General features: G+C 43.1%; 1 protein-coding gene across 4 annotated transcripts in view; it reads left to right on the plus strand.

Annotated features, from left to right (window-relative positions):
* The first annotated feature begins 1982 nt into the window (after nucleotides 1-1982).
* nbeal2 (neurobeachin like 2) overlaps nucleotides 1983-17895 on the plus strand; it is a 31709-nt gene continuing 15796 nt past the window's right edge. Inside the window, exons 1-19 of one of the 4 annotated variants that reach the window (XM_022765629.1) lie at nucleotides 1983-2115; nucleotides 8824-8912; nucleotides 9139-9303; nucleotides 9743-9824; nucleotides 10164-10276; nucleotides 10546-10628; nucleotides 11337-11422; nucleotides 11550-11853; nucleotides 11974-12080; nucleotides 12429-12515; nucleotides 13459-13542; nucleotides 13775-13873; nucleotides 14066-14721; nucleotides 14814-14946; nucleotides 15254-15704; nucleotides 15904-15986; nucleotides 16093-16185; nucleotides 16305-16476; nucleotides 17012-17145. In XM_022765629.1, the coding sequence (XP_022621350.1) occupies nucleotides 2041-2115; nucleotides 8824-8912; nucleotides 9139-9303; nucleotides 9743-9824; nucleotides 10164-10276; nucleotides 10546-10628; nucleotides 11337-11422; nucleotides 11550-11853; nucleotides 11974-12080; nucleotides 12429-12515; nucleotides 13459-13542; nucleotides 13775-13873; nucleotides 14066-14721; nucleotides 14814-14946; nucleotides 15254-15704; nucleotides 15904-15986; nucleotides 16093-16185; nucleotides 16305-16476; nucleotides 17012-17145 (3096 nt within the window). In that variant the 5' untranslated portion in view covers nucleotides 1983-2040. Of the gene's footprint in view, nucleotides 2116-7451; nucleotides 7602-8823; nucleotides 8913-9138; nucleotides 9304-9742; nucleotides 9825-10163; nucleotides 10277-10545; nucleotides 10629-11336; nucleotides 11423-11549; nucleotides 11854-11973; nucleotides 12081-12428; nucleotides 12516-13458; nucleotides 13543-13774; nucleotides 13874-14065; nucleotides 14722-14813; nucleotides 14947-15253; nucleotides 15705-15903; nucleotides 15987-16092; nucleotides 16186-16304; nucleotides 16477-17011; nucleotides 17146-17895 lie in introns of those variants that run through there. The other 3 variants (XM_022765630.1, XM_022765631.1, XM_022765632.1) reach the window with 3 other exon arrangements.

The raw sequence follows: 17895 nt of genomic DNA on the forward strand, positions 1-17895 counted from the left end.
GCTTTTTTTAAAAGCCTATTTAAACCTACTTATAGACTGTGAACAGGCCTATATATTAAAGTAAATAAAGATCACACGTGGGACAGAGTGGCACACTGTCCCGCCTGTTGATGGTCACACTGTCAGGTCCTGGTTAGGAATGTAGGCCATCTCCATGGTAATACAGCTGCCTCAAGCTTCACTGTGTACTTCCTCCTAATGACCGACATTGGTGTGTGACAACACAAACCTGTGTGTGTTCAAGATGTTATAAAGGTTAAATATCATAACACTTATAAATCAATAAATTACCCATAACTAACTCCTGCTATAGATTACGATACAGTCTCTCCCATAGCATATAGGAGAAGGATATCTACTGTAAACTACCCACAGAGTATAACAGGACAAACTGCATGTCCAGAGATGAAGTGCATTTCTTTCTGCTTAAGCGTAATGTTGAGCAAGTGAAGCCTTACCTGATATTTTACATGCATAAACATGGCAAACACATGATGAAACTAATAGAATATGTTGCATTAGTGAATATCCTCCAACAGTATACCGCATCAATAACTAGGCTCATAAACCTCTTGCAAGAATTGTGTGTTTATTATTCAATTTATTTAAAATAAATACAAATGTTTGTACTTCAAGAATAATGTGATGTTTCTTCTCAGAGAATTTAAATGTATGAGAAGTGTGAAATGTGAAGACCATCGGGTTACAGTACATGGAGTTAGACCCGACACCACCAGATCCATCTAAAACATTCCAATACTTCTTATAAGTTAAGAGGGACAATTCTTCAAAATTAGCTTTTTTAATTTTGATGTGTTACATTTTTACTGGATACCTTAAATGCAGGAAAATTACTAAGTTATATTCCCTATTCCCTTTTATTTTCAGTATCTATCTGAGTAGCACTCCTTTTATCAGTGGAGGTGTCTAGGTGTAAACTGGTTTATTGTTTAACAGTCTTCATCAGGTATATAATATAATGATGTGCAGTAATTATTTATAACAGCCCACAAAGGCACCAGGACCCATCAGAAGGAGCTGTTAGAGTCTGAAGTTCAGCTGTTTGTTTGGTTGCCTGTCTTTATGTTATCAGTGCTGAATGTTGCTTGCCGTACAAAGTGACAGCTTCTTTCCCCCCAGTTTGCTTCTTTCCCCTTTGCAGAAATTGCACATGACAAGGTTTAATACAATAAAAAAAGTGATAATTTGCATATAGGTTTATGAAGAGATTTTTTTAAATTTACCTCTTTTAATTGGCAGATTTTACTGAAAAAATACATTTGACTATATATTAGTTAATGCATAGGCTCCTGACTTTCCTTAGTCACTCAGAGGAGTCCTGTAGATGTAGCTGTGTGTGTGTGTGTGTGTGTGTGTGTGTGTGTGTGTGTGTGTGTGTGTGTGTGTGCATGTGTGTGCGTGTGCGTGTGTGTGTGTTTGTGTGCATGTGTCTTTAAGAATATCAGCCTACCTGTGAGCATGATCTACAGCCAACTCTTCACTGTATTTGTTGCCTTGTTAATAGAGTCAGACACCAGTTGATGGTCGCCTGCTCCTGCTCGTCACACACCACACAGAGAGGACTTGCCCACATCCATTGACTGAACGCGGTAGCGGTCATTTTCGGTCTCGGTCGGATGGCATCTGTCGCTTCCGTGGGAACTCTCTCCAATAGGAATCATACAGCAACAAGCTCGCTCTAAATGCGGACATGGGTGTTTCTCCAGACATGCATCTCCACGCATTTTTGTTCCTGGTTTCACAGTTTCGACAGTGATCGCACCGTGGTCACGCTCACACCGTCATGTTTTGCTCCTTTTCCACGCCACTCTGATAACTTTGCGTGTCGAGGAGGAAAAAAGCACTTTTGTGCGGATTACTGTGCCCGAATTTGCAGGAATGGTTCACAGGAGCGTGCCGCGTCCTCCACCGCCTACTCCACCTCCTGCCTTTAGGAAACTACTTCAAACAGCCCTGGCTTTGACCATGCTTTACACTTTGATGCTTTTTTAAAAAACAAACAAACAGAAAAGGCAGATAATGAGCAACCACAAGGGCGGCGGAATGGCATCGAAGGAAAGGCTGTATGAGCTGTGGATGTTATATTACACAAAGGTGAGTGCAAGTGCGGAAGCCCTGACGGTGACACCTGTTGTCGCAGCAGGTCCTCCGCCTAAAGTTTATAACATGAACCCGATCGACACATGATCGCAGTCTGTGTGATGTGTTGTGTGTCCTATCTCTGTCGTTTGTTGGAAACGGTTTATGAGGAAGTCGCCTGTGTTGTCTTTTTTGGGTTTTTTTTGTTGTTGCCTGTTTGTACAGCAGCTGTTTGTTTACCTAATGGTGGAGGCTGCCCTGTGCAGACCACAGAAGGATACCATATCATGTCTTATAACTGTGTCACTGAGCCATTTAACCTGTTGAAAGCAGTCAGTGGTGAGGGTATCTGAAGCTTAGTGAGGCGTGATTAATCCTGTACCTGCGATGCAGGTGTTACTGAGGCTACTTCCTCTTCCTGTTCTCCCCTCCTGTCTCTCTCCCTTAGTTGAAGCGTGTCACATTCTTGCAGCATAATGGGATTAATATGTTTCTATATGTCATGGAGCCTTGTGTTATTGTTAAGAGAACGACCATATTCTCACTTATTACTTTGAACATTTGTTTTTGTTTTGCTCCCAGCAGCAAATTTCCTCTATGACTCACATATTAAATAAAAAAAACAGTATTGCATCTCTCTGTGGTGAGAACGCTTAACCTAATTTGACACTATCCTAAATTGAGTGTCAAACTGTTTTATGTGGTGCTTTGGTCTCAAATGTTTCACCCAGTGGGTGCAACTGCAGCTCAATCCCCCGGTTGTTCGTTAAAGTACAGCATCTTAGTAATAAGAATGAAAAGACGGTCATGATAAGAGGTTATTGCACATGGTTTCCATGTCACGCCTCTTCTTGAAGGAGGAAGGCCGTGTGGCTGTGAATAAATTAAGTATTACTATTTAATGTGTTTGCAATCTGCTTCCTTGCCCGAGGACAGAGAAAAACAAGAGAAGGCTTCTTTCCAAGTTTGCATGTACTGTATGTTCACTGTGGGTGACAAAGACTCCTCTCCTACCATCACAGCAGACCTGCTGTCTTGACATGGATAAAGTCTAGTCGTGGACATTTTTCATCATCTCATTGAATTTTGTTTTAATTCAGGACTAGTCTTAATCCCAATCTGGGTAAACAGACAGAGTCTTTAAAAGAAAGGGCAGAAGTCAAAGATGGAATAATTTCAAAAAATGCTCTAAAATGGAGCAGTGACAAAAGTGGACAAGAAGTGCATCGCCTCTCGCTGCAGCATTTACTATCAAAGTGGTCATTGTGGTCACTTTGGGCAGATCCCAGAGGAAGTGTGTTTCTAATCCACCCAGTTACTTCTCCTCTGGGCTGCTGCTGCTCGTACAAATCTAGATTTGCAAAACGTTCTCAGTTATGAAACAAAAAAAAAAAAAAAAAGTTGTAGGTGCTGACACAAGTAATCCACTGCTAGAAAGAGTCACTGGTGTGTGTGTGTGTGTGGGTGAGTGTGTGCCCTGAATCTGACTTGACAGCTGTGTAGCATCTCTATGTAAGAGACCACTTCCTTATTAAGATGCCTCTTGGCTCTAAAAGAAGAAAGTTTAAAATACTTTCTTTCTCTCTCTCCCTCTTTTTTTTTTTTTAAATTTACCCCAGAGAACGACACGCAGATTTCCAAGCTTTCTTGGATGCAGATTTTGCATGTGTGCAAATGACCTGCTCTTATTGCCGAGCAGCGAGAAAGGATGGCTGAGGAAAGTGGTTTAACTGAGCCCAGTATTAAACGTCACCACCTTATGTGAATGAGAGAAACACAATAGGTTGCAGAAAGGCAGCAGAACCACTTCAGGGAACAAACACCTGCCTCTCCTACAGACGTCAACTGTATGTGATGTTTTTGTTGTCTGCCTGTTAATCAAGTCAACACAGACAACAGCTTCTTTTTCTTTTTTTTCCTTTTTTAAAACTGGACACATCCCATCTTCACACCACAGGCCTTATTTTCAGATGTAGGTGTTGGCTAGTGCAAATCGGTCAAACTGGAAAAGAGACCTGAGCTCAATTTAATAAGCTTTTTGTGTGTAAACAAGCCTTTACTTATAGAGGCAACAGCCTGACACTTTCTGAATGAGTCACATCAAACACGCCCAGGCAGCTGTTTTACACCCTGTAACAGATCTGAATTCATGTGTAAAACTATTTTTGTCTTGTGTGTCTCCGTTGATAACACTGTTTTTCCTCAGACTTCTTCCTATACTTGCTTCAGACTGTTTTTTTTAGAATCATCTGTATGAAATCCTAATATGATTAGTGCACCTTCACTCAGAGTTTACAGTCTATAGTGAAGCTGCGATGAGTCAGAACAATTGAGTCCAACATTTTTGAGGACACATGTCAGCCATCGCTCAGTATTTGCAATATGAAAGCTAAGCTTGCTCAGGCTTGTTGGTGATAAAGGAGCGCTGCTTCCTCCGATTGTGCAAGAAGTCACACACCCTTTGCAAGACTTTTTAGATCAGCTGAGGTTCAGGAATGATGTGAAATTTTGAAAAGCCATTGTGTGTATAGAAGTGTCTACTATATCTTGTGCGAAAAGTTCTTCCAACATGAGACACTGTCAGTACAAATGACCAAATGAACAGGCAGGCAATGATGGATAAACTGATGAGAACAGCTTCCCTTTTAGACCCCAGAGTTGATTCTAGCTAAAATTATAATAACACTGTATGGATACATTAATAAAACCAGAGACATGCATTTATTCCATCAAATAGATCAATAAACAACTTGACAGCATAAACATACAATGTTTATTTACTAAATGCGTCTTGGTTATCAGGTTTTTGCAGGTTTAAATGTTATACCAGGATATGCATATATATGCATATCAAGACCCTCATGCAATGGGCAGAACATGCCTGTGTCTCTCATCTGCTGGAGTTGAAACCAGCCTTACTGGAACTATTTCAGGGCTCTATATCTCATATCTGAGAATGTTTCCCAGACCACCATGAATGCTCATGCCTGACAGGTATGGACATACACAGAAGAGTCTGATCTAATCACTGAGGGAGTAACATGAACTTGTCAGATCGTGTCTGATGAAACCCAATAAGGTTTTTCTTATAGGACGTCATAATACAGTGATACTGTTAGAATGAAAACTTTAACAACAGTTTTGCATGGTTACGTTTCATTACATCCCAACTGTGGGGATGCAGCTAATTGTTATTTTCTCCACTGATTACCTTGAGAATTTATTTCCCAGTTAATGAATAAGTCATTTGTTCAAAACTGTGACCAATTTAATGAGATGTCTTGGTAAAAAGTTACCAGAGCCCAAAGTTATATCTTCATCTTACCAGTTTACTAAGAACTGTAAAAAAAAATATCCAGATGTATTAAATTTTTCTCCCATTAAAAACAGAGAAACACCATCAAACTCTCGCGTTTGAAATGTGGGAACCAGGAAATATTGAACAAACAATTAAACAAATAATCTAAAAAGAAAAACGTGAAAACCTTTAGTTGCCGCCCTACATTCAGGCTGCTCTTGGACAGAAGTAAGCGGAACATGAACATAATGATGCAGTGAGAAAGCCTTAACGTGCACAGAGCTCTTGTGGTCAACACAGTGTGTACAGCCAAAAGATAACTGACCCAAGACACATACACACACACACACACACACACACACACGTAAAATTGCAGAACGTCCAGATGTTATGATACCGGACGGAAGTGAGGCACAAAGAGGCATCATTTCTGGCTGCATGCGTGGATACAGTAAGATGTCAGGCTGGCAGAGAAACAGTCTGTGATTATCCTGTGATCATTAGCTTGAGAGGCTGTTGGAAGGACTAATTAAAGCCTGTAGTGGTAGAGCTGGACCACGGTGACAACCCAATTTTTACCCATGGAGGCAGCTGTGAAACCACCTTCTCTGCTTGCTATGAGGAGAGAACACGCCATATTTCCTGGCTTTTTTCTTTCTTTCTTTCTTTCTTTCTTTCTTTTTTTTTGTCACCACGCTGTCAGTTACCCCTACTGTGCCTTTATCTCAGCCACTGATGCACATTTAATATACTGTAGAGATTCAACAACAACAACAACAACAACAAACGGAATCAACCCTGCAGCTCACTATAACTGTCCCATGAGCCCTGTGACTGAATTCCCTCGTGTGCCTCGGTCTCCCCTGTTTACCAACACAAGGGCAGACCAGGAAAATCAAAGTGCTCTTTGCTTTCACTTGTGCAGGAAGCTGGAGCGAAGCAGAATGCCAAGCAGCAGAGAGCGACACAGCTGCTTGGCCATGTGCAGAGAGAACGGAGATAAATGACACTGTTTATAGAGGCTGGTCCCTCATAGTTGGTTTGGGACATCTGTTCTAATAGTGTCTTTAATATGCCTTTTTCTGCCAGCATACATCGTACCAATTACTGAGCTAGCTCCTCTTGGCAACGTCATGGGAAACAAGTTGAAAGAACTGCAAGCAAAGGATATGGATTTCTTCAGAGGTGTTGATCAATAGTCATTTTGTAAGGGATGATTTTTTAGGATTTGTCAAGGGATGCACAAAGTAGGGTTGTATTCACTCTGGTTCTACTCTTCGATAGCAAACCAGTCTCACTTCCTTTATGTGACTGCTTCTTCTTTTTTTATAACACTCTAAAAATCTACCTGTTGCACTTCCACCCAGCTTCAGTGTGTCTAAACAACAAACTAGAAAACTAATAGCATATTAGCATATAGAAATATAGTCTGTATTCACAGCCTACACATTTGTAAACCAAACAGCGTCATTTAATGACTATGTGTCCGTGTACATTGTGAATTCCAGTAGATAGAGTAGTAATTGATGGAGCCTCTGCACGCTGTCGAAAACAACGCTGGACAGTTGTGTCATCATAAAAAGTTGTTATTATATCCTCAGTAATGTTAGGGAGGAGTCAGTCATTCAACTATTGTATATTTTTACATATAGCATGTGTGCCATTAATGTCATTTTATTTTCTTTCATTTTTTTTTTTTTTTAATAACTTACAAATCACATTTTGTTTAAAAAAAATTACAGTGATGGGCTAAAGGTATATGAACTAAGCTATCTCCATTAAATACAGTGGTCCTTGTATTGTGACATTCACTGCTTCAAGGCATCACATTTTAGTCAGTTTCAGCTCCTGCTGAGCTCATAAACACTGTGCCAGTTTCTGTTTTTATAGATCGATGGTCATATCTGCTCACAACCAGCAGTAGAACCAAAAGAGGAAGGGGTTTGACGTGGAGGCAGAGTATGAAGGAAATAAGCTTCGGTTAAAGTGACATGTCATTTCCTGGTTGTTTGCTTGATGTTGGGAGACTAGATGCGAGCGAGTCGGACGCCGTTGCTGGTGTTGTAGGAGTGATGTGCAGCTGCTGAGCTGCCGACTGTGGACTACACTGAGGGCTCATCTGAGACTGGGTTCACAAGAACCTGGCACCCTGCTCAGCTGCGTACAATGAGAGATGGACTGGCTCATAAGTCAATGCCACTTGGTAATGTACATTTAAAATGAATGCAGCATTAGAAAAGACATAGTCGCACAGTGTTTTCAGAGTACAATGCATCAGTTTTCCATTTCGATGTTGCATTTAGTAGAGGAACTGTGACTATTAACTGCATATTAGACATGCAATGAGCTGCAACACATAGCCATAATATGTATGTTAGAGCACTGTACTAGAAGTTTTTCTCATGGTGCAGCCTGTAAAGTACGCATCAGCCACATGACACTTGACATTAGTCCTTTTTGATCTATTTTCCTGCTGGCTTCGGGGAAGTACCTGATGAATTAGCGATACCATGTGCTGTTCACGCTGTGTTATTTGTGTACAATGAATCAGCCAGTCTGAAACCAGTCATGTCTTCCCTCACACCGCCTGCTCTGGAGAAGCTGCTGTACAGTGCTCACATGCACACTCAGCTCATCAAAGTGTTCAGGTTGTTCCCTAACACAGTACATCAGGGAACATCTCTAGATGTCCTACTCCTGTTCTATTTAACACTAGGATCTATTCATTCGATTTATATTCAAGTCTGTGTTTAAAAAGACGAAAAATGATTTCCATGTAAAGTTGACTCTGTTTCGTTGGGGACCTGTGCGTCATTTGTGTTATTTAGTCTGATGTGAGATTGAGAGACTGATGTGAGGAGTGAAGAGTAGCAAGATATGTTGCGCTGCAGAGGCAGATTAAAGCCGTGATAACAAGTGTTGTAAACATCCTCATACAACTGTAGCCATCTTAAATGACATTATATAAGGACATAGTAATGCAGGAATGCCTTTCTTAGAGACAATAGCATGCTGACGGTGAAATGTTGTTAATGTATGCTTACTGCTGAATGTGTGGAACTTATGACTGATGTGAACTTAAAACAAAGGAATATATTGATTCTGTTTCCTTTAACCCCCCCCCTGTTCTGAAAAAGGAAAGAATTGGCTCATGTGTTCCTCTCCGAGTTGCATCTCTTTGCAACATCCTGTTACTGTTATGACCTGTTTTTACAGGTCACAACATTTAGTCTGTGCTATGTTTTCAGTCCCAGTTTAATGCTCGTAGCAAAGCAGCTGAGCACAACCAAAGAGCATACTCCATTGAAATTTCTTTCGTAACCATACACATTTTACACCTACTGTATTGTTTACTTGCTCTGTGCGCATGCCTGGAGGTGTTGAGTTGATTTAGGGACTCACATGTTCTTTCCTCCCTCCTGCAGAAAGACGTGGGCTACCTGCAACAGTGGCTGGAGGCGTTCGTGGCGTCCTTTGAGAGGCTCATCGATGTGCAGTCACTGGAGCCCCGGAGGTGAGTAGAAACAGTTATTTATTTTATATAAACTACAAAGCCAGAAGCTTCTACCGGTTTGTATTCCCCAAAGCAGAATGAACTCTGACCTTCTGTAGAGATACCATTTTGACATGTTTATGTTATGTATAAACTCAGTCGCTATTACAACGCCCTTTGCCTGTTTGTTACTGCCCCCCCCCCCTTCCCACATCTCTTCGCACATCTTCCTCTCCAACTCTCTCAGGCTGGAGGAGTCTAGCTCAGAGGTGCCCTTGCTCCCCAGAGAGGTCCTGGTGTTCCTCAGCACCCAGCCATGGCACAGTTCGCCGCACCTCTCTGGCGCCGGCGAGCAAAACAGCAGCACCCCACACCCACTGCTCCTCATCAAGTTCTTCATCATAGTCTGCAGGTGAGAGGCCAGTGTGCTGTGTGTGCGCTTCATCATCATGATCGTAAACATGTTACACAGTGGAACTGCCGTCCTAACTCTCCTTATTGTCCTGATATTGCGTGAAATCAAGTATAGAAGTTAGTCACTTATCATTTTATTAGAAAATAAAACTGCTCCAAATTCATTTTATGTACACTCAGTTTACAAAATAGAGAAATTCTGTTCTTTACCATGACAATGACGGAGATGGAGATAAAGGGAAGCAGATGAATACAGACGTTGTTTCAGCTTTTCCAGAAATTGCACTGGAGATTGTGTAAAGCAGATGCAACTCGGTGTCGGGAAGTAGTCTCTTTAGATTCTGTAGAATCACTGTGTTTGTCTTCTTTTTTTTCTTGGGTAAGCATCAGACAGAATTTCTTAACACTCAACTGCACGAATTTCTCTCTACTTCTAGGAATATGGAGAACATCGACCCAGAGAAGACCCCTGGTTTTGTTTTTGAAGCTATCAGGCTTTTGAATTTCTGTTTGGACCAGGTAAGGCCAGTATGAAGTGTTTTTCAAACAGGTCGTAGAGTTCAGTGATTTATGATGCGGCTTAGCTCCACAGCATGCTCAGTATATCATGCACGCAAAGATTACTTAGTCCTGATTATTAGATTAGATTATTTACAGTGAATTGATCCTGTTTATAGTAGGTAACTTCATTAAGAACTAACAGAACTAGTTTATACTGACAAGTGAAGTGTGTGTTCAGTCGACACTCTCTTTATTGAACAGCAGTGAATTGTGAAGTATTTGTTGCACGTTAAAAAGATGTTAAAAACAGGTGTATGTGTGCTGAGGATGTGTGTCCACACTTTGTGTTTTGAGCAGCTAAAAAGTGGACAAGGGGATCAGTCTTCTCTGCAGTTGCTTGTGCAGTATGGACTCGTGCTGTGTGAGAGTCTGTTTGACCCTTATCAGACATGGAGGAGACGCCTGGCAGGGTGAGTGTGTGTGTGTGTGTGTTTTGCTTTTCACTGGAGATCGTCTGCACTGAATGTGTGGGAGGTGGAATTTAGTCACACAAAGCCCAAAAGACTTACATATGCATTTAGCATCTTGCCCAACCTTTTGTGATGTGTAACAGCTCATCTTGTTGCCTCTAAGCCACAAAGTCAAGACTCATTAGTGCCAGCAGTATTAGTGGCAGTTGCACACTGACTAGGCGTGAAGTGAGTGGGAGTGCGGTGACATGAGGCTTTGTGTGTTGCAGGGAGGAGGTGAGCTTGCTGGAGAGGAACAAGTATAAGTTCTCCCCGCTGGCCTTGCCAGAGGAGCTGCCTGCTCTCTTCCATGGTGAGACACTCCCGTTCGTTTGCTCTACTGCTCGACTCTGATCTCTGTCAGACCTCGCATACCACAGGAATCAAACTGTTCCTGCCGCTGCCCAAACACATTTGACTTGATTTGAAAAACACGCTGCCTTTTTGTTTTCTAGGAAATCACCCTTTATCAAAATACTCTGTCTTATGATGAAAAGTAACTGGTCAGGTGACTCTGTCAGTCTGTCTGGTTTGGGTTACAAACATAATTATTCATCAAGTCTCTAATTATCAGTTTCAATCACCAGTTTCACAACATGTCTAATTATAAGAAGCGAGCACTAATCTATAAGCAATGTGGGAAATCTCAGCCTGGACAAGTTTCAGTACGTCCAAATTTTAGGAGGATTATACCGTGATAGTATGCTTTAATTGGAAATGCTAAGAGCTAATTGTGTAATACCTAGCAGATTAGTGAGGCTTAGGCTTTTCTGTGTGATGTAACCCTGAATGGCGGTGGTGGCATTGCAAGAGAAATTTTGTCGAGGCATTGTACCATGCACTTTTGACTATTTTTATTGAGTCATTTTCTGTGACAGTGTATCCTGTTCAGTGCCAGCGTGCATTACCAAAAGGGATTCTGACAGCAAAATTGTGTTTCATGTTTTTCTGTATTGTGGTTAAGTGGTAGCTGGTCCTGTGTAACATTATCTTTTGGCTTGACCACTCTTGGCTTTCACAGAAAGTCTACTTGAAAGCGAGCGGATCCCAGAGTTCCTCACACTCAGATTGGTTCATCTCCAGGGTGCTGTCATCAGTGGAGGAAAGGTCTGCTCGCCTATCTGTCCTCTTCATCAGTGACTATTCCACTATCTGAGAAAACACTACAAGTGTAAATTAAAAGTGATTACCAGAGAGTCACTTTGTCTATTTTTCTTTTTGTTTTTTTAATCAGAAGAATGGCCTTCTCTCCATCACCCCTCACTCTGTTGAGGACCTGTTCTCTGTTTTGCGAGCGTGGTGCTGCCGGACCTCCCCTGAACCCAAGGACATGGCGCTCCCGCGACTGACCTTGCAGTGCCTGACGGCGATGATCCACCTCCTGCACTCCAGCAGTCCTGCGGAGCGGCAGGTCGAGATCCGGACGATACTGGAGAGCTATTTCCAGCTCCTCAACTGGAACCGACCGCTCATCAGCGAGCAGCAAGACAGACAGAGCTGGGAAGACAGTCTGATCTCGCTTCAGAGCCAAATGCTAAGTAAGAGCACGTCCACTAGGTCTCACGTCTAGCTGGATGTAAAGCAGTGTGGAGAATATTCAATTTCCCTGGAGTCTGATAAATAAAATGAGTCAACATCCTCCTGTTTGTCAATTTTAGCTGCTGTTCCTGAGATCCTGCAGTGCTCTGATAGACCAGTCCTGCAGGCTGTCTTCCTCAACAACAACTGCTTTGAACACATCCTCAGGCTCATTCAGAACAGCAAGGTCAGACCCCTGACCCCTGTCCATCTAAGACGTACCTGTCTGTTCTGTCAGCTCTTTATATCTTCCCTTCTGTCAACTTGTGACTGTCAGTCTGTCACCATCTACTTCCTCTTTCACATTTTTATTTAATGTCACATCTGCTCTCTAACCTCTTTCTAATTTCTCAGTGTGAAATCTCACAAAAACAAAAAATCCGTTTCACCAGCTGATGTTTTGCTCACATGCTCACAACACAAGTATCCCGCTGCAGCTGTAAAGAGACCAGGACCAGGACTTTCTGTCTAATTGTCTGTCTTTTTGTGTTGTGTGTGTGTGTGTGTGTGCGCGCGCCTGTGTGCGTATCTGTAGCTCTTTCAGAGCAACAGGCGTAGGCCGGATCATGAGATTGTGTGTGACCTCACCACACATTTACTCACAGAGGTCGGAGTGGACCAGGTACTCCCCCCCCCGCCCCCCTCCACTCGGTGTCGATATGGGTCTGTCAGCAGGAAACTCAGCCTTCCCTCCACTCGTTAAATGCTGTGAGCTATTTAAACAGGAAGCTTTAGGCAGGAAGTCTGACTTACGCTCATTTGTAAATAAAGCAGGTAGCGCGGCCATATGTGATAACTGTCGTCTGGAGTTACCTTTTTTATCTGTCGCATCTGGAATGCAAGTGCACTCACAGCCTATGTCACATATCATTAACTGTTATTTGGGCCCATTGTTTGTTCCACTTGAATCCAACTTTAAATAAACGTAAGGAAAAAGCTGCTTATAGCTTTGCTGCACGTTGAAAAGTCAACATTCAGATCATCAGGATTAATCGTTGCCTGTGTGGGAGTGTTTAATGTATCAGATTCATAATTAGAGGCTGAATTCCCTGTTGACAACACTGGGCAAGGAGAGCATGCTGTGTTTTTTATAGTGCATGAAATGGTCATTTTTTCGGCGCATGTCTTTCCTTCTTTTCCTCGTATTTTGGCTGCTGTGTCGTGTGACTGGTTTTTGTACCGGGCTTTGATGTTGCCTAATTTCGAGCAATAGTTGGGGGGGGGTCGCCTCAATCTTTCTTTTGGTGGTTGGCATTGGTTTTTGCATGCTGGGACCTAAGTAATTAACAAAGATGCGATTGTTTGGTGACTGGTACAGCAGTTCACTTACTTTGACCCAGTCTGCTCCAATGTTTGCGGTGTGTGTCCTCTTGCACTTTACAGATAATCAGAAGAGGAAATCCTTTATTTGATGAAAGATATGCTCTAAACTGACTCATTTTCTTTTTGGCCATGTGCAGTTTAAGTCTTCACCTTTGTCGGGCTTTTGGTCTCTATCTCATGATTGATACACATTTTTAGCTCTTCAATGCCACAATCAACTATACCTCCTTATTTTGATGCAGGTTTGGGAGAAAGGATCAGACAGTATTACAGTTCATGCTTTAGGAGTCCTCACAGCTATAATGAGTAACTCACCCTCTGCAAAGGTAAGGCCCGCCATGGTTAAAAGTACATTATTCATACCCCCTGTACGCACATTGTTAAACATAATATGATGCCTACAATGCCAACATAAATGAGTGCCTGAAGAGGAAAGCTGTTTTCCGTTCATTTAAGAAATCTCATTGTATTCTCGTCCAATGTATGGAAGTGTGCCAACTAGTTATCCCCCGTGGAGCAGCTTTCTCCAGCCTATTTCTGTCTCTTCCCCCCACCCAGGAGGTTTTCAAGGAGAGGATTGGCTACTCCCAGCTGTTTGATGTGCTGAAGAGTCAAGGTCAACCCACCAAAAGGCTGCTGCAGGAGCTGATGAACATGGTTAAATGCACATTTCCTCATTATCCCCGCTGACTGCGGAGACAGTAGAAGTCAATTTGCTCTTATTGATGACCTTGTTCCAATTTAAACTGTGTTAGTGCTAGTTAACCTGAAGTAATCATGTCATGTGACCATGTCTATATCTTATTTTCATTCTCTGCCTTCTCTATTTTCGGCCCTCTTTGTCTCCAGGCGGTGGAGGGCGAGCATGCCCACGCTCATCACCTTGGCATTAGTAACGACCAGCCCTTGCTGCTGCTCCTGCAGTGGCTGCCTGACCTGTCGGGTCAGAGGGAATTTCAGCTGCTGGTGGCGCAGTGGCTGGCCACCGTCTGTCGCGGCTCCTTGTCCTGTCGCACCGTAGCTGTGGAGGCAGGCATGGTGGGGGCTCTGCTGCAGGTGCTCTCCCAGCCCCAGAGTCTGGACAGGCAATGTGCAGATGCTCTCCTGGGTCTCCTGCAGCACCTGGGCTCCCTGTGTCTGAAACCAGAGGAGCTGAAGAGTCTGCTCAGACTGCTCAGGGTGGATCAGGAAAATGGCACAGTGCTGGGCAGGGCGCACCCCTACTGCACTCGGATCATCCGAGTGCTCTCGGCCATGGCAGCCAGAGAAGGCCAGGACAGTGCCTTGCAGTACTTTGATCTCACGCCCCCTATGGCAGGTATTATGGTGCCCACAGTCCAACGCTGGCCAGGCAGCGGGTTTGCCTTTCACGCTTGGCTCTGCCTCAACATGGAGTTCCCCTCCTGTCACCAACAGTTTTTCAACAACCGCAGACCTCGTGCCAACTCTGGCACAGGGGCTCAGCATGATATTGGAAAAGGGCCACGCAGGAAGCAGCTGTACAGGTAGAAAAACACAGAACAGATGAGAATTGTGATGAATTGCAAGCATTTCAGTGTCCACCTTCACAGTACAAACTTGTTTTCTCTCTCCAAAGTTTCTTCACAGCTAGTGGAACTGGGCTTGAAGCCTTCTTCACCATGGAGGGTGTGCTGGTAGTGGCTGTTTGCACTAAGAAAGACTACATGGCTGTCGCTCTGCCAGAGCACCCGCTAGCTGACTCACGCTGGGTGAGTGTGAACACATACTGAATAGTGCAGCCAGGATTTTGGCCAACATGTGTCCTCATTTAGCCTGTCCCAAATAAAAATAGATTTAAATCACAGTGAAAATCACACACCATTTTTCCAAACGATGTTGTCTGGGCCTCTAACCTTGAAGCATGATTATTATAAGAAATTTGAAGCGTGTGCCTCCTGACAAGAGACGAAAGAGGTCTATTAATATGGTTGAATTAAAGACTGTTTTCCTCCGGTTTCTCAATACAAATATTGCTGACACACGTCTGTGTGCTCTTTAATGTCATCCTCATCACAGCATTCAGTGGCGATAGTCCACATCCCGGGCCGCCGTCCTTTTGGTCAGAACCTGGTCACCATCTACATTGATGGAGAGCAGTGTAAAACTGCTCAGCTTCGCTTTCCATCCCTCAGTGAGCCTTTTACCTCCTGCTGCATTGGCTCTGCAGGCCACCGGACCACTACCACCACCACCTCCCCCAACCTCCCCATGACCTCGTGCAGCAGCCCATCCCCCGAGTTTGCCTTCCCTTCCCATGCCCCCTCCCTTATCCGTTCCCAGTCTTTCCCAGCCTCCTTTGCAGGAGGCCACTGGGGTTCTGCAGGTGACTCCCCTGTGCACACCATCCCAGCGGGACTGCAGGACACAGAGTGGGGAACACCCACATCTTTGGATGGTCTCCTGGGCACCGCCTTCATCTGCCACGAGGCTCTGCAGCAGACCCAGACGAGAGCTCTGTTTGCTGCAGGTAGGTCATTCTCTGCTACAATGCAAATATTGTTGCACAGAATGCACAGATTGAATATTTAATCATTTTCTTAATTCACCAGAAAATCAAATATATAGGAAAACAATAGTAAAGAAAATCACTGTCCCCAAACAGTTGAAAGAATACCAATTGTGCCTGTATTTTTTAGTAGTGATTGCGTGTTGCTTTCTGCTCACAGGCCCCAATCACGTGTCCTTATTCAAAGCGGATGGAGAGATATCTGATCTCAACAGCAAGCTTCTGCTCTACTACACTCCACAGGTGACCCACCGAAACTCAGGATTGCAATGATGTTACTGTGTAAATTATTGACAACACCAGCAGAAAGTATTCTTGTTTCACATGCTTGTATATATGTTTCCTTCAGGCCTTCAAGAACCAGATATGTCTGGACCTGTCTCCCAATCACCAATATGACGGCAGGCTGACAGGTCACAGGGTAGTGAATTGGGACATCAAGGTTAGAAATGAAAAATTTTGATTAAACATTATAATTTCAGACGCGATGGGTATTCATACAGTGAACTTGTTTACAAAAACATTGCCTGTATCAATGCCTTTTTGTTTCCTTTCCTACAGGATGTTGTGAATGTGGTCGGAGGTATTGGGGTTTTGCTGCCTCTGCTTGAGCAGGTGTCTGAGGCTGAGCAGGTTTACAACGGCGGTCAGGAAATCTCAGACTTGCTTGGGCCAGAGCTGACCTCGTCCAGAGGCCCCGCTGCCATGCTGCTGCCGCTGAACAAATCCACAGGTCAGGTCATGCCTCACATTTGTACATTTTCTTCTGCATGTTGTGTTTCCTACTTCTCTTCGCTCAGTTGTTATCCTATGCTAAATGCTAAACGCTAGGTATAATTTTCAGTGCACTGCAGACTCTGAACGTGTTTTGAGTAGCAGTGAGTCACTGTCTGCATAAGGGGCATGATGCATGGACAAACAGGAAGCACTAAACAGTCAGAAAAGAGGCACATAGCATAATATACAACAATACAGATTTCGAAATCAACACTAATGGGTTAAAAATCAGCATGGGTATACTGAGCCATAACATGCTTGAAGCGTTGCAGTTCAGGAGCTTACAGCACATTAGTCTGTAAATAAAGAGATAAATATAATGAGGTAAATGGAACATGGAACTTCTCTGTGAGAAGTGAGACAAATACCACAACATATGACTCATTCTGAGATATGATAATGTCAATAAAGTGCTTTGTAATGCATAAATACAACTGTGGGTAACACAGGAAATCTTAAAAGTTGTTTTGCCCTATTTTTTTCTCTCTCAGAGGGCAGACTAGAGAGAAACAGCATTGCTGCTTTCCTGCTGATGGTGAAAAACCTGATTCGTCATCACCCTGTCAATCAGGAGAGCCTGTTGCACTGCCATGGGCCGAGCATCATAGGAGCCATGCTCAGCAAAGTAAGTGGTGCATATGTGAGTTTACCGCAGCAAGTGGGAGCTAATTGCGAGAAGCATCTGAAAGGGAATAGTTGACCTTTTCCATTGTGTTGCTGCAAAGTAATTGAAGCGTAATGAATAGTTATGGTGTTGTAGAAACAGCAGTGGTTCTTTCAGAATGGCAGAATCACATGCTTGTGTGGGGGAATTTATGCAGAGTTTGTCAGACTGCGTGGTGTCCCTGAATGAGAACAAAGGATTTCAGCCACAGAATCTGCTGCTTGAAAATGTATTGAAATTTAGAAAATCATGCATAGATTAAAACTAATTTTAGAATTACATATCATATAAAACGTGGAAGCAAGAGTTAGTTGTGATGCATTGTCATCACTCCTGATCTCAGTTCCTGTTCTCATGATTCCCGCTAATAAAACTGCTCAGTGGGTATCAAACAACCATAACTAGTTATCTTCTAGCTTTTTGATGCGGTGATGCAGACAGCGTTATCTGTATTTGATGCTGAGCCACATCAAAGACAAACTTACATAGCTTTTGATTTAGAACAAATGCCAAAGGGTTCTGAAGCAAAGATCAGTGTTGTCCTCATTCAGTGAGGCATCTGTAGTAGAAATTATGTCTTCAGATTCATGATAACGTATGTTTTGAGCTCAGAAGTTCAAGTTGTCATACAATTTTAATAGATGTGAATCTTTGATGGCTGCAGCCAATCAGGTGTCAATCTGGTGCAGCACAGACATGCTGGTTGTCTGA

This window comes from Seriola dumerili, unplaced genomic scaffold (assembly GCF_002260705.1).
Source record: "Seriola dumerili isolate Sdu_G_001 unplaced genomic scaffold, Sdu_1.0 BDQW01000723.1, whole genome shotgun sequence".
Taxonomy (NCBI): domain Eukaryota; kingdom Metazoa; phylum Chordata; class Actinopteri; order Carangiformes; family Carangidae; genus Seriola; species Seriola dumerili.